General features: G+C 60.4%; 1 protein-coding gene across 6 annotated transcripts in view; it reads left to right on the plus strand.

Moving 5' to 3' along the window:
• The window catches only part of ARHGAP23 (Rho GTPase activating protein 23), a 93,938-nt gene that overhangs the window by 31,675 nt on the left and 46,295 nt on the right, over positions 1-15,968 (plus strand). For 5 of the 6 annotated variants that reach the window (XR_004347293.1, XR_004347292.1, XM_032615611.1 and 2 more), the window contains exons 2-11: positions 1,965-2,126; positions 4,709-4,736; positions 6,013-6,108; positions 6,309-6,387; positions 6,551-6,605; positions 9,770-10,934; positions 12,579-12,734; positions 12,950-13,061; positions 13,215-13,272; positions 14,619-14,762. Coding sequence is in view for 4 of the 6 variants with exons in the window: in XM_032615611.1 (XP_032471502.1) it covers positions 1,965-2,126; positions 4,709-4,736; positions 6,013-6,108; positions 6,309-6,387; positions 6,551-6,605; positions 9,770-10,934; positions 12,579-12,734; positions 12,950-13,061; positions 13,215-13,272; positions 14,619-14,762 (2,055 nt within the window). In the remaining 2 variants the exon portion in view is untranslated. Of the gene's footprint in view, positions 1-1,964; positions 2,127-4,708; positions 4,737-6,012; positions 6,109-6,308; positions 6,388-6,550; positions 6,606-8,495; positions 8,598-9,769; positions 10,935-12,578; positions 12,735-12,949; positions 13,062-13,214; positions 13,273-14,618; positions 14,763-15,968 lie in introns of those variants that run through there. The other variant, XM_032615613.1, reaches the window with a different exon arrangement.

Here is a 15,968-nt window from a genome sequence, read left to right on the forward strand (position 1 = left end):
GTGGGGGACGTGCGGGGACCTGTCCTAGCCACTTCTCGTCACTGGGGCAGCTGGTGGCTTAAACCTTAATCCAGGACACCAGCAAAACAATAGGCCCTGTGAACAGCCTCAGCCCAGAGCCCGGGTGGAGGGCATGCAGGGGAGGCACCCCACACTGGGGAAGAGCAGGGGTTTTGGTAGGAGGGAGCAGTGGAGGGTCCCCTGAGGCCCTCTTCCCTCCCTGATCAGTTCCTTGCCAGGTCTGTAGAGATAGGAAATCCAGGGGATTTCAGACCTCAGCAGAATTCCCAGAGAATTTTCTCCTCTGGGGCTCCTCAGACCTCCATGGGGGTGTGGGGCTCAGTGGGAGAGTCCAGACTATAGCCACAAGTGGAAGGAGCTGAGGGGCCATCACTCGGCCTCCTGCCCGATGCCAGAATCCCAGCTAAGTCCTCCTAAGGCCTCCTGGATGGGGGTTGTCCAGCTTTTGCTTGGACCCTTGTGAGGACAGAGAACTCACAGCCTCATCCGGGTAGCTTTGCAGAAGTATGGGATTATAGAGTGGTCTCCCTGGCCCAGAGCTTCACTCGGCCTCCTCGTATCTTCCACCTGGCTGTGTCCTCTGGGACCGTACCAAGTAAGCCTATTGCCTCTGCTACGTTTTTCTTTAATCTACTGAGATTTGAGGATATCCCCTCCCCAAACCTCCCGCCCCATGCAGCCCAGCCTCCCACCCCACGCAGAAATCCCTAGCTTAGGGCTGGGCACAGGACCTGCTCTTGCTGCCGGATGTGTGAGCAGGAGGGTAGATGCAGGGACTTCTCAGTACCAGTACATTTGAGTGGTGGATTCGAGCTGGGGAAGCCAGGGGAACTTCGTAGTGAAGTGGGAGCCCCTCATCCCGAAACCGATGGGCTTCTTCCCTCTGCACCCAGCCGCACCTGTCTTCCCGCAGCTGAAGGCTCCTGCCTGGTGCCAAGGAGGAATGAGGGGGTGAGGACTGTTGAGGGTGGGGGAGGGGCTTCTTGCCCTTTGAGGGGTTTGGGTTAGGGGCACCAGGTAGCTTAGGCTGCCCGAGATCAGGGGTTAAAGAGCCCCCGAGGGAGCCCTCCTGGCTTTTCACTAGGCAGCCTGTCCGTGGCTCCCATGTCCTCCAGTCTGCCGTCTGCCTCCCTGTGTACCCATCTCTCTGACACCCTCCTGTCACCCACTTTCCCTCTCTGTGTCCGAGCAGGGCACTTGAAGGGAGCCCCCTCTCAGGCACCATCCTCCTCTTCTCCCTCTTGCCTCAGAAACAGACCCGTGTGCCCCCAAACCCTTGTCTTCAGACACCCTCTGCCCTGTCATCTTGGGGAGTCCCAAGTATTCCGGTGCGGCGGCTTCAGTGGACTCGCTGATGTCCAGTCCACTCCCTTGTGGTTCATCGTCCCCCACCCGTTCCTGCTGCTGCTCCTGAAGGATGCACGTGTGTGTCAGTCTCTCTGCACCCGTGTGTGCTGTGTGCGTGTGTCTACCTGAGTGAGCGTGTCTGTGCACCTTTGCACCTGAGTGTGCTTGTCTGGGTGTTTGTGATGTGTCCTGTCTGCGTGAGTGTGTATGGATGGGTCTGTGTCTGCATAGGTGTGCGTGTGTGCATGTGTGAGATGGGGCAGCAGGCGGGAATGAGCTCAGACAGCGGCAGACGCTTCCCAGGCAGGAAGGCTGTGTGTCCAGAGTCAGTGAACGTTGGCCGAACTGAATTGAATGGACACGTGGCTCGCTGCACTCTTATTACCCTGCTCACAAAGGTGTTGTGAGGGGATTGAGGAAAGAAAGAAGGAAGAAGCTGTTGGGCTGATGAGGGGGGAAGGGAAGGAGGAAGGGGAGAGCAGGGGGTCAGTCAGGGCACAAGAGGGTCTGTGCACCTGGCAGCCCCCCAGGTCCTCTGGGCTGCAGGAGGCAGTGTGCAGACTGGCGTCTCACCCTGGCTCCCTGTGCTCCCACAGCTGCCACTGGGCCCAAGAGATGGGTGCTTTCCCGGGCGCCCCCTCCCCTGGCAGGGCCCGAGGACACTGCGGCTGCACAAAAGCCTCCAGGACGGCTTTGGCTTCACCCTGCGCCACTTCATCGTGTACCCGCCTGAGTCCGCTGTGCACTGTAGCCTGAAGGTACACGTCCTGTGCCCCTGCCGGCCTGGCCTGAGGGAGCTTTCAGGGGGGATTCCTTTGTGCTGTCCCCTCTCCGGTGCTTCTGTGGCCTGGACAAGAGGGTCACTGAGAGGCAGGAGCAGCCCTGGCTGGGTCATTTGTGTGGGGTGATCGTAGACAAGCCCCTTCCCGCTCTGGGCTCAGTCTTCTCAGGAGAAGGGGCTGTGGCTGGCTTGGGGCAAGGAGCTAGAGGTGGGGGAGCCGGGATGCCCCCCCCCCGACTCTCAGCCTCTGGGAGGTGAACAGCTTCTCAGAGAGATGGGCTTCCGGGGACCCCTTGTCCACTGGCCACTTCTGAGCTGGGTTAGTTGCCTCTACCTAGCCTGAGCTCTCCGGGAGTCTGTCCTCCGGGACCCCTCCCAGAGTGCTCCGGGACCCCTCCCAGAGCGCCCCAGGCCCATGCTGGCCTCAGATTTGGGCCTGGAAAGAGCCCTGGGCTGGGCTGGAGACCTGGGTTCCAGTCCTGGTACAACTCCTAACTCACTGTGAATATTGGGTGGTCTCACCCTCTCTGGGCAGCATTTCTCCTGCCATCTCCTGAGGGCATTGATCTATTTGACCCCTGAGGGCCCTTCCAACCCTAATATGAACGTCAAGTTCTCTGAGTCCAGGAACCAGGGCTACTCACCCTAAGCCACGGTGTGGGCTGGGGGTGGGGGTCCGTGACAGGAAGACATGAGGGGGGCCTAGGCAGGAACTAGGGCTCCCAAGGAGGGGCCAGCTCCCTTCCCCCACCTCTCTCCCAGCAGGAGGGGAGAAAGATTTATTCTGGAGTCCGTGAACCTGTTTCTCCCCTCCCCCAGAGCTGGGACCGGCCTGCACAGCTGTTGGGGGACTCTCCCTTGGGGAGCTTAGTCCCACCTGCCAGAGAACCAAGGCATTGGATTTCTCTGCCTGTGTCTGTGTGCCTGCACGTGTCTCTTTGTATGCACACGTGCGTGCATGGTATGCTAGTCATGTACGTGCATGCGTGTATATCTAGACACGTGTCTGTGTATACGCTTCGTGTGTACATGTTGCTGTGCAGCTCTCACACCTGTCTCTGAGTCTGGGGCCCCGGCATAAACTCTTCGCACTGGCTGTAAGTGGGGGCTGACGGTGTGTGGGAGGGGCCCTGCCTCACCCCTTATGCCCAAAGACACCAGCCTCCCAATTCCCTGGAACCTCCCTCCAGTCCTTCTAGCCCTCCTTCTCCAGAATGTCCCTCCTTCCTGGCCCTTCCACCTTCTCTCAGGGAGCCCTGCTGAGGGTGACCCTGCAGACACAGCCTGAGTGGTCTAGACTGGGTGGTGGACCTGTCTCAGAGAGACCTCGCTCACATGGGGGGCTGGAAGACCCTGGGGCAGGGCAAGCCAGGGACGGGCTCCATCCCTTTCCAGAGCATGCCCAGGACTGGGAGCCCACAGGGAGCTCACCCATTTCAATGCACCCACCTGCCTCTGCGACCCACTCACTGTGCTGGCAGCTCACATCAGCGGGCACACTCCCCGCACGGGAGGGCAGGGCCAGAGGGACTGCTCTCCAGCAGAGCCCAGCAGCCTTCCTGTCCTGGCTGGGATGCCTAGGAGTCCTGGGTTCCGGCACTGGCTCCTCTGTTGTCTCTGAGTGGCCTTGGACAAGTCACACCCTGTCATCTGTGGAATGGATGATCTGTACAGAGGATTAGACAAGATGACCCCAAAGGTCCTGTCCAACTCAAACATGCCACACCCTGCTGGCCTGTCCTGTCTCTCTCACTTCCTCCTGCCCTTGTTCCTGATTCCTCCCCAGATGCAGTGCCCTGCCCCGCCCCCTCACTCACCAGGATGACCCCAGAGGCCTCCCTAGTGGGTCTCCTCGACTCCATTTCTTAGCCCTGCACCTAGACGCCAGAAGTATTTTCACATCTGCTCTCTCCCACTCAAGAACCTTCACTGGCTCCCTCTTTCTCTCCTTTCAAAGCTGAAAGCTTTAGTCTGGCTCCTGTCACTTGCTGGTGTTGACACTCCTTCTGCTTCAGCTCAGTTGATCCAGTCCTGTTTCTGCCACCAAGTGCCAGCACCCTCCACTCACCTCGCCCAGAATGCCTTCTCCCAGCCGGCCTCAAACTTGCCTTAGAACCCCCTCCCACAGGGGCTCTAATCAGGCCTCCCCTCCCCATGCTCTAAGAGCTGATAGCCACTGTTTGCACTTGTCATGCCTGCTTATCTGTGTCTGCCTGGGTCCTGTCTGTGTGTGAGTGTGTTTGGCCCCTCCCCCATTGGGCTTCGAGCTCCCCAAGGGAAGGGGTCGTGGGTCCCCCATTGGATTGGGGCCTTTCGGACGGCTGAGATGCTGGTGCAGAAGGATCGGCAGGCGTGAGAGAGGGCTCCTGTTACCCGGGGACGCTGCCTGGGACTTGACCTCCCTGTGGACACCCCTCCCACCCCCTCTGGCTGCTGGGCTAGTTGAAAGATGATAAGAGGGGAGGCAGCTGGGTGGGGGAGCTTGAAGGGGCCCTCCCAGGTGGAGCTGGGCCTCCCCCTGTGCTGCCGAGGGCCCACACCCACCTCTGTTCCCTGCAGGAGGAAGAGAATGGAGGCCGAGGAGGAGGTGAGGAGTGGCAGGGGGCTGGGCTCCAGGGGCTGGGGCTGAGCTGGGACTGGTCCTCCCGCTGGTGTCTCTGCCTCTCCCCCAGGCCAGCCTGGATTCTGCTGCGCCCCCCCACCCTTGCCTGATGCCCCTGCCTTGGCTCTTCCCTGTGTGTCCGCTCGAAACCTCTGCTCACTCTCTCTGTCCTCCCTTTCTTTTCTCGCAGTTGTCTTCCTCTGGGCCTGTCCATTGCGCGCTGGGGGTGGCGTTCTGGGGAGCAGATAGGTTTCTAAGCCCTGGCCCCTGCCCTGGAGTTACTCCCAGCCTAGATGGAGGCAGAGGCAGGGCCTGCAGGACCCTCGGGGCGGGAGGTAGTGCACCGCTGATCAAGGGCTATCTTTGGGGATAGAGACACTGGGGTTCTCGGGGCATAACGGGGGCCCTGAGGTCTTTCTCTTTTCAGATGTGAGCCTAACTCCCCTGGCTGTCACCCTTGCTCTCCCAAACGGCTCCTTACTGGAACCCAGGCTTCCGGGGTATTCAACACAGAACCCCTTGAACAGGCAGACTTCCTTCTCTGCCACTTGGGCCTTTGCTGGGCAGCCATGGGGCCACTGTCTTCCCGAATCCCCATTGGAGGAACCAGCTGACCTAGAGCAGGCCCGTTTCTCTGGTGGAGACAGTTAGCAGTTAGCAGTTAGCAGCAGAGGAGTATTGCTGGGGTGTAACGTGATGTCATGAAGGGCCGAGTGCCAGTCCTGGGATCCTTAGGGCTCTGCTTGGAGTCCCCTGACCCTGGGGGAGGGAGTGGGGTGGGAGGTGCAGGTGCTGGGTCTCTGTGAGCCTCAGGGTCTTGCTTGGCTCTCCTTGGGTCTGGGTGTGGACACTCTGTGTGTGTGTGGGTTTTCCTCCCTGCTGTGTATCTTCAGGACTTTCATGGCACCCTTCCTTTGTCTTGTGACTTGTGTGTGTGTGCGCGTGTGCGTGTCTGTCTGTCTGCCCCTCTAGACTGTGAGCTCGGGAAGGGCAAGGGCCAGGTCTGTCCATCCTCTGTAGTCTACTTTCTAGCACAGTGCTGGGACGCAGGAGCCATTTAAGGAGTGACTCCGTGTGTTTTCGTTTTCCCAGCAGTGTGTTGTCTTGTCTGATCCTGTGCATCCGTGTCCCTGTGGATGTGTGGGTCTGTGTTTGTGTCCGTGTGAGTGTGATCACTGAGTGTGTGTCCGCTGTGTGTGTAGCTGTGCATGGGTGTGACCTTCAGCAGCCACCCCCAGCTAACCTGGCTGATGCTCACCAGGACCCTCCCCCCGGCACCGCCTGGAGCCCATGGACACCATCTTTGTCAAGAATGTGAAGGATGATGGCCCTGCCCATAGGGCGGGGCTTCGAACAGGTGAGCTGTCCCAGTTACATGGCTTATCGCACAGCTCTGGGTCTCTTCTCCCTACCCTCTGGTTAGGATGGAATTTCGGGATCCAGGTGTTGGGGAGGCTCCTGTCCCCCACTGTCATCCATACATGGTACAGGGGTTCTCAGGTAGGGCCATTGACACCCTTTGGCCTGCTCACCTGTGGCCCTGTCCCTGGTCCCCAGGAGACCGGCTGGTGAAGGTGAATGGGGAGAGCGTCATCGGGAAGACCTACTCCCAGGTCATAGCTCTGATCCAGAATAGGTGAGCGCCCCTGCCTCCCTTCTCCCACGAGAGCCCCCAGCCCACTCACAAGTCCCTACTCACCCCACCCCCTTGGCCCTGGTGGTGCCCTGGCGACCAGGATCCCTGTTCTCCCAGACCCTGTTGCCTCAGCCAGGCCTGACCCCCTGCCCTGTCTCTGTAGCGATGATACCCTGGAGCTCTCCATCATGCCCAAGGACGAGGACATCCTCCAGCTGGTGAGTCCTGCCCTGCTGTCTGAGGTGGAGGACCCTGGGTGCTGGGGGCAGGATGCAGCCCTTCTCCTTGGGCCTCCCTCCTGCATCGGGCCCTCTGGGAGGCGGAGGAGTGAGTGTGGGGGCAGCACCAGCCCGGCATTGCCCAACTGGGGATGCCAGGCCCGTCCCTGGGCTGGGGCTGCTGGTTGCTTCAATCGGGGCTGTGCTGGGGGAGGGGGAGGGGGAGGCACTGGCCTTGGCCGGCAGGATTCCTGCCAGGGTGTCCGGAAGGAGCGTGGCCCAGTGGGCCCTGCCAGACTGGCACGTTCCTGTGGCTCCCGTGAGACACCTGTTCCCTACACCACTCCCTGCCTGGCCTCGAGTGAGCGTGTCTCCTATAGATGTGTCCACACACACACACACACACACACATACACAAACAGGCACACACACAGTACCCCACTTTCGTGTGCTCCCATTCACACTGCATACCATGGACCACCCAATACATAAGCAGAGAACACTAGATACACAGCCGCACACAGCCCACCCTTCAACTAGCACACCGTACACTGCAGTATGTGATAACGCACACCACCTGCCAGACACACCATACCAGGCACTTACCACGATACACACCACCCCTCAGTGCTACACACAGGCACCCACTACCCCACACCCACGACCACAAACGTCACAGCGCACCACACACTCCTCAGCATCTCAGATCCGCACAGCACAACACCGCAGTGTGTCCCACCACACACACCCGGACTTCTCATCCCCACAGCACGGACACTTACGACGTCACAGATGTCTGCTGTCGTCACAACACGTACGCCCACAGGCGTGGCGCAGCCTGCTCCATCCCAGCACAGGCGCGTGCGCTCACCGGTGTCACAGCAACCCGGACTTCCACAGTCACAATGCGAGTGCAAATGCCCTTCCCTTCACAGCTAGCACTCGGCGTTCACCCACCGCTCACAGAGCAGGCACCACAGACGCTGCGCGCGGCGGACCCTGCCCTCACACGTGTACGCGCTTATGCCACGCGCTCCGTGCGCATCACACACGCACACTCACACACACATGCTGTCTCTCTCTGTCTCGCCCCCAGCTCTGACCCCAAGTCCAGAGCAGTCCTCTCTGCCCAGTGTCCAGTTTCCTGGTCTCTTGGGTGCCAGCCAGATGCCAACTTGCTTGCCCCCGAGGTCACTGCCCCCCCGCCCCCGCCCCCGCCCCCCCCCCCCCCCCCCCCCCCCCCCGCCCCAGAGGGCCTAGGGCCAAGCCTGGGAAGTCCTGGGAGCCGTAGTGCTGGCTTCTGCCCTGAATGTGCTCTCACAGTCACCGTAATCACAATGCCATGCTTGGCCCCGTGCCCCTCGGGAACCTCCAGCCCGTGACCTCGATTGTCCCCTTGCCCTTCCTGGGGAGGGGGAGGCAGGGGTGGGGGCCCAGAGGGGTGGGCGGCTCTCCCCCGGTCTCCAGGGCCCTGCCCGTACGCCCTCAGGCGGTGTGCTGGGGGGGATGGGGTGTGACAGGGCGGGACCTGGGGCGTTGCTCTCTCCAGCCGGAGGGGGGCAGGGTGGGACAGCAGCCTTGAGCTCTGCTGCCCAGGCTCGGGCGGGCAGGCAGACCCAGATGTCAGCATCTGGGGGCCTCTGCTGGCCCCCCTCTCTCTGGCTGGCCAGAGGGTGGGGCCCAGGCATTCCTGTGGTTGGGAGCCAATGCTGGAGGCCAATGGGGCCGCGGCAGCCGCTGACGCCACCGCCGACGCGGCGAGGCCCCTCCACACCCATCTTCCCCTCCCTCCTCCTCCCGCCAGCGAGAGAGCCGGTGGGGGCCCGAGGGCAGCCGCGGGGAGGGCAGCCTGGGGGGACGGAGGCCAGGGCCGGCACAGTGGTCAGTGGGGTTTAGCGGGGGGCGAGGGGAGGGTGGAGGCGGGCCGGGATGCTGCCGCCACTGCCGTGATGTGGGGAGTCCGGGGAGCCGGCAGGATGGCAGGAGGGAGAGGTACGTGAGTGTTCCCGGCCGGCCGGCGGCCGGCGGCGTGTGGGTCCGAAGGGGGCTGACTGAGTAGGGGTGTGGTTTAGCTCGTCCTCATCACATGATGTGTGTGCCTGGGACTGGAGGTGTAGTTGTTTGTCTGTGTGTATGTCTCATTGTGTTTCTCTATGTGTGTGTGAGTGTGTCTCTGGGTGTGTATTTTCCTGTGTCTCCTTGTGATGTGTGTGTATGTGTGTTTGGTTTCACCCTCCCTCTTGGATACTTCACCCTGAGATAGGCCCCCGGGCAGCCCATCATGGGCCAGGCTAGGCCAGGGCCACAAGGCTGCTGTCCCTGGGGGCCGCCTCCTTTTTTGGCTGGGCCTGGGCGCCGAACGCCGGCCCCCGGCCCCCGGCCCTGTCACCCCTCAGCAATGCAGCGTCAGCCTCAGCTCCCAGCGCCAAATTCCAGGCCTGGGGTGCCAGAAGGTGGCCCAAGGCCCCTTAGCCAGTCTGGCCCCTCCCCCAAGCCTGGCCCAGAGAAGCAAGTTCCTCCTCAGCCCAGTGGCCCAGGGGCCAGGCCCTCAGCTTCCCATCCAGGGGATGGAGGGACAGCTGGGCTCTCCCAGCCCCTGCCCACCCCCAGCCCACCCCACCCTGGACACACCCCTTAGGCCGCTTCCTCCCCTGTCATCTGCCACCTTGACTGGTCTCTGGTAGGGTTTCCCAGCTCCACCTGAGGGTCTGTGGGCACCATTGGACGTAAGAAAGCAGGGAGGCAGCTGAGGCCAGCATCGGGGGAGGACCCCAGAAAACAGATGTTGGAATGTTTGTGGCTAAAGGCAGTCCTTGTCATAAGTCTTAGAAAAATCCTGGCTCTTTCTCAAGTGAGTGTGTGAGAGAGAGAGAGAGAGAGAGAGAGTATGTGTGTGTGTGTGTGTGTGTGTGTGTGTGTGTGTGTGTGTGTTTGTGTATGTGTATGTGTGTAAGACTCTCAAAGGCCTCTTATTTCTTTGTCCTCCCCTGCCCCCCGACTCTCTTTGGAGCATGCCCTCTCACCCCCACTCACTCAGGACTCCCCCTGCTTGGTCCCCTCCTTTCAGTCCCCTTCTCTGGAGACCTTGACCTCCAGGGGCTGCTGTAGCCTTCCCCTGTGAGGCCTGTTCAGACCTGCTTACCTGCTTCTGTGTCCCTGGCCAGGCCTACTCCCAGGACGCCTACCTGAAGGGGAACAAGCCGTATTCTGGAGAGGCCCGGAGCATCCCAGAGCCACCCCCAATCTGCTACCCCCGAAAGACCTACGCCCCGCCGGCCCGGGTCTCTACCTGGGCCACTATGGTGCCTGAGCCGCTCTCAGCACTGCCCAGTGACCCCCGGAGTCCTGCTGCCTGGAGTGACCCGGGGCCCCGCATCCCGTCTACTGCCCGCTCCCATCCTGACAACCCTTCCTTGGGGATGAGCCAGCCCCGCCCCAGCCCTGGTGCCTTCCCCCGCCTCCCCTCGGAGCCCCGGACGCTTCGTGCCTTCCCGGAGCCTGGCAGCCGGGCGCCCCCCAGCAGACTGGAGTGCCAGCAGGCCTTGTCACACTGGCTGTCGAACCAAGTACCCCGCAGGGCGGGGGAGAGACGGTGCCCCACCATGCCCCCCCGGGCCCGCAGTGCCTCCCAGGACCGGCTGGAGGATGTGACTGCCCACCGCCCGTGGCCCTGCTCCACCTCCCAGGGTGCCTTGAGCCAGCTGGGCCAGGAGGGCTGGCACCGCGCTCGCTCAGACGACTACCTGAGCCGGGCCACCCGCTCAGCCGAGGCGCTTGGGCCAGGGGCACTGGTGTCACCCCGCTTCGAGCGCTGTGGCTGGGCTTCCCAGCGTCCGTCTGCCCGCACCCCTGCCTGCCCACCCAGGGACCTGCCCGGGCCCCAGGCCCCACCCCCGCCTGGCCTGCAGGGCCTGGATGACGCTGGGTATATCGGATACCGGAGCTATAGCCCATCATTCCAGCGCCGGACTGGACTTCTGCATGCCCTCTCCTTCCGGGACTCGCCCTTTGGGGGGCTGCCCACCTTCAACTTGGCCCAGTCCCCTGCACCATTCCCACCGGAGGCCTCTGAACCACCAAGAGTTGTCCGACCAGAACCCAGCACCAGAGCCTTGGAGCCTCCCGCCGAGGATCGCCGTGACGAAGTGGTCCTGAGGCAGAAGCCTCCAACAGGCCGCAAGGTCCAGCTGCCCCCTTCCAGACAGATGAACCTTGGGTTTGGTGACGAGTCCCCAGAGCCAGAGGCCAGTGGGCGAGGGGAACGCCTGGGCAGAAAGGTGGCCCCTTTGGCCACTACTGACGACTCTCTGGCTTCCATTCCCTTCATCGGTGAGTGACGGTGCAGGTGGCTGTCTTGGGAGACTTGGTTTTCTGTGCCCTGTTGGACTTTACCCACCTGCCATCATGGGCAAAACTCTGGGTTGGGTGCTGATGGGATCAACCCGTTTCTGTGTCCATCCATCTGTCTGTCCATCCAACTGTCCATTCTTGCATTCCTCCATCCATCCTTCTGTCTCCCTTCCGTCATCCCGTCATCCTTCCTCCCATTCATTGACCCTTCCAGCCTTCTTCCCATCCACCTTTACTTCCCCCTCCCTTCTCCCTCCCTTCCTTCTCTCCTTCCCTCCCTCCTCCTCCCTCTTTCCTTCCATTGTTCCTTCCTTTCACCTGTCCTTCCATCCTTTCATTCTTTCTTTTCCATCCTTCCTTTGTTCCTTTCACCCTTTGTTCTTTCTGTCCACCCTCCATCCCTCCATCCATCCAACACATATTTGTGTCAGGCACTGTGCTAGGCTCCGTGCTCTCCTGGAGTGTGTGATCCAACCATGGGAACAGATGATCAGACAAGAACGATCCAGTTGAATGGGTGTGTGATAGGAGTACAGGGAGCTCTAGGAGGCAGAGAAGGGATAGACCGGGGCATGGTGGCCAAGGAGAGAATCTTGGAGAAAAAGGAAATTTCGGCTAAGACTTGAAGGAGTTAGTCAGGGTAAGAATGTTCAGGGAGAGAGACTAGAATATGCAAAGACCCTGAAGTGAGAGGTAGGATGCCCTTCCAGGTCATCAGAACAGGTCTGGAGGGGCCTTGTCAGTCACTGGGGAGTTGGGATTTCATTCTGAGAGCAGAGGGAATGCTGAAAATTTGCTGCCTTTAGAATAGATGTTGGGTAAGGGAGAGGCAAGAAAGTGGAGGAGTCAGTGATTCCCAGGTTTCTGGCCTTACGGGAGGGTGGAGCTTCACCTCCATATTGGGAAAGAGAGGGAGCTAGGCAGGAAGAGGTTTCGGCTGAATAAGAGGTGCTCATGGAGGGAGCAGAATGAACCGGGCTGGGTCTAGGGGCTTGGGAGGAAGACTGGGGTGCAGGAGCCCAGAGATGGTAACTGGGGCTGAGAGTGGTGAGCTCACCCTAGGGCAGCCATGGGAGTGGCGGAGAAGCAGCCCCGGCCAGGAGAGGAGGCACAGCCCTGGCCCCCCCAGCCAGCCTTCAGTCTAACAGGGCAGACGCAGCCTACTGTCTCAGTAAGCTCCCAGTCTGAGGGCGGGAGGTAAAGTCTTTAGTTTCAGGGTCCTTCCAGTCTTGCGGGGGGGACGTGGCAGCCACCTTCAAGGAGCCCCCAGCTGATGGGGGAGATGGTCCTTATCCTCAAGAAGCTCCCAGTCTGATGGGGGAGACACCAGCCATGGCTTCAGAGAGGCCTGCCTCCCGGCCAGGACTAAGAGAGACGGCTCGACCCCACTCCTGGGTGCCCTCAGTGTGATGGAGGAGGCAGAGGCTGAGCCTCTGTGACCACAGTGGGAGGTGACCCGTGGTGGGTCAGCTCCCTCGGCAGTGGGCATGCTGCCAGCAGGGCCCTGGAGGGCTTCTGGAGCCTTGGGGATGTGGTCCCGGCCCGGATGGGAGGCTGGGGCCGGGGGGACAGACAGGTTCAGCCTTCTGATAGCTTCACCCACCGCTCCCTCCGCTCTCGTAGATGAGCCCACCAGCCCCAGCATTGACCTCCAAGCCAAGCACGTCCCTGCTTCTGCTGTGGTCTCCAGCGCCATGAACTCAGCCCCTGTCCTGGGCACCAGCCCCTCCTCCCCAACCTTCACCTTTGCCCTCGGCCGCCATTACTCCCAGGACTGCAGTGAGTGCTGCCCGCACCCCCAGCCCCACCCTCTCCCTTGCTGCCTGGTCCCAGGGGTGCCCGCTGCCTGATGTCTGGCCTCTTCCGACTGGCTTCTGCTCCTCCTGGGGACCCACGGGGAGAGTCCCCTCTTGGCCCTGCCCGGACAGGAGGGATCTGGGGAAGCCCCCGCCTGCTGCCCCGCTGACCCTGGGCCCCTGTGGGCGGCTTCACAGGCAGCATCAAGGCCGGCCGGCGCTCCTCCTACCTGCTGGCCATCACCACCGAACGCTCCAAGTCCTGCGACGACGGGCTCAACACCTTCCGGGATGAGGGCCGGGCTCTGCGGTGAGGCTGGGGGCTATGGAGGGGCTCTTGGCCCTGGGGTCGTCTACACACCGGGGCAGCCTGCTTCCCCCCGGAGGGCCTTTGAGCCTTGGGGCTTGTGGGAGGTCCTGGCTGTGCCTCCCACAGCCCTCATCCTCTGTCCTCACCCCCCAGGCGCCTGCCGAACCGCGTGCCCAGCCTGCGTGTGCTCCGAAGCTTCTTCACTGATGGGGTGAGTGGCACGTGTGTGTGGGTGAGGGTGTCGGAGGTCTGGGGAGGGGCCCAGGGGCCCACCCCTCAGCTGTGGAGTCCAGCCTTGGCAGAGGGACCTGGCCTGTGACTCCTGCAACCCGAAATGGGCCCCTCCGGCTCCCATCTCCTTCCGGCCTCGGCTGTCCCCACACTCACCTCGTGTCGGCCATGTGACCCACCCTCTCTGTGGGCTCAGTCATCACCTAAAGACACCGTGAGCCTTCCTTCCCAAGGCCTTTGCATTGTCCTTCCAGCCGCCGCTCCCCCATCTCCCGTCTAGAAGGCCCTTTCCACGGCCCACATGCCACATGACTCACTTTTTTACTTTCTTTAGATTTTTTTAGGCCTTCTGTGAAATTTCAGCCTTGATGCCTGATATTTCATGCCTCCCCTCACCACTCCGCTCTTCTCCTAGCACTTCTCATGTTACACAATTTGTGCGTCCATCTCCTTTCTTGCCTGTCTCCCCAGCTTGAATGTAAGCTCCATGAGGGCAGGGATTTCATTCGTCTTATTCACTGTTTGACCCCTCTGCATACCTAAAACAGTGCCTACACAGTGGAGGCACTGGGTCAGTATTTGCATGGTGTCTTCAGGGGACAGGGGACACCCTGGAAAGGCGGGGGACACACAGGGTTGAGAGTGATGGAGAGGCTGAAATTTCCAGCCTCAGGACCTGGCTGTGCCGAGCCTTAGTTGTGGCCCGCGGGGTCTTCGTTGCCTCGTGCGGGATCTTTAGTTGCAGCATGCGGGATCTAGTGCCCTGACCAGGGATCGAACTCAGGCCCCCTGCGTTGGGAGAGCAGAGTCTTAACCACTGGACCACCAGGGAAGTCCCGACACAGAATCAGTTCTGAAATGACCTTACATCTTTTTGATTATGGATGGGTTGGAAAAGGCATATTGATTTCAAATGTCACCTGGCTTATTCCTTATCACGTCCTCTGCTTACTTAACTATCCCTTGACCTGTCACCTCTACTGCTGGAGTCCTGCTGACACTATCACTTCCTCTGTTTAACTCCTTGTGGACACAATCACTTCCTCTGCTTCCTTAGTTCCTTCAAGTCTATAAAGGTAAGCGTGGTGAGGCATGTAGCCTGCAGTTCATAGCCTTTCCTCCTTTCTGGCTTCCCCGTCACATATGTCTCATGACCTCAACACAGATGGGTCAGAGAGGGTAAGCAAGGCCCATGAGGCCACACAGCACAGCAGAGCGTAGCACAGGCAGATGCCAGGCCCTTGTGGCTGCAAATGGTCCATGGGGTTTCTGAGATGCTGGCACTGTGGGAGCCACCCTAAATTGCCCTCTGTCGTCCCTCTGCAGTCCTTGGATAGCTGGGGCACTTCCGAAGATGCTGACGCTCCTTCCAAGCGACACTCAACCTCTGACCTCTCGGACGCAACCTTCAGCGACATCAGGAGAGAAGGCTGGTTGTATTATAAGCAGGTCCTCACCAAGAAGGGGAAGGTAAGATGGCTGCAGGAATGAGCTGGAGGTGGATGGAAGCTGGCTCCAGCAGAACTCCCAGCTTTTCCTACACCCACCCTCTGGAGCTAAGGAGAGCCAGCTGAGGCTGCAGCCTGAGGGGTAGAGGTTAGATGCTAGGAAGAACTTCCTGGGGGTCCTAAAGAACTCATGAAAAAGAGTTAACCAAAGAGGTGGTCTTTGCTGTGGGGTGGCTCTCATCCAGTTGTGCTTGGAATTCTGACAGAACCATCAGATCACCCCCAAAATGGCCACTGGGGCTCATGGAAAATGAGAGAGCAAGGCCAGCGTGATTCTTTTAGGGGAGCTGAAGCCCCAAAAGAAAGCAGAGGTTAGCCTTTTCAAGGCCAGCAAAGGTTCTAGTCTTCATCCTAAGGGCAACTAAAAGCCCCTGGGGCCTCTTCCACTGGGCTTCCTGGGGAGTGAATTAAGAGAGGGCCAGAGGGAGGCAAGGAGACCAGTTTGGGGCCGCCACAGAGATCCAGGTGAGAGATGAAGGGGGCTTGGGCCTGAGGCCGGGAGATAAGCAGGATCCCAAGGGGAGAAGGCGGGGCCCCTTGGTCCATGGAGTACAATCCCAGGTTCCAGGCAACAAAAGAGGGAGGAGGAGGCCGCCCGACTGCTGTCACCCGAGCGGCCCAGGCAGAGCGGAGCAGAGTGGTTAGCATGAGCCTGGGCCTGGCTCCTCACTGTGCCACGAGCTGCTGGGGGAGCTTGTTTGGCTCACCTACCAGTTTCCTCGTATGTAAATGGAGCAAATGATAATCACTAGCTCATACACCCTTGCTGAGGATTAAATGAGATGATCTAAGCAAAAAGAACTCACCCAGTGCCTGGCGCCTGGGAGCAGCTATCCTGCTTAATGCTATTATTTGAATTTTCCACCCTGCCTTCTGAGGGCCTTGTACCTGAAAAGAACATGAGCTTTGAAGTCAGACAGCCTTGGAATTCCTGCCCAGCCGCTTATCAAGCATAAGGCTTCGGGCAACCCCCTTAACGTCTGAGCCTCACTTCTCTCATCTGTAAGATGGGGACAGTGTTCTACTCCAAGGGCCAGTGTGAGGGTGAAGTGAGAAGTGTAGTCCAGGCAGGAGCGGCACTCACGTGTGCCCTCGTCCAGCCCGCAGACAATGATGAACAGCCTACCCTGCTCCAGTTCTCTGTTGAGGTTCCGGGGATTCAGTGGTG

Source organism: Phocoena sinus, chromosome 20 (genome assembly GCF_008692025.1).
Source record: "Phocoena sinus isolate mPhoSin1 chromosome 20, mPhoSin1.pri, whole genome shotgun sequence".
NCBI lineage: Eukaryota > Metazoa > Chordata > Mammalia > Artiodactyla > Phocoenidae > Phocoena > Phocoena sinus.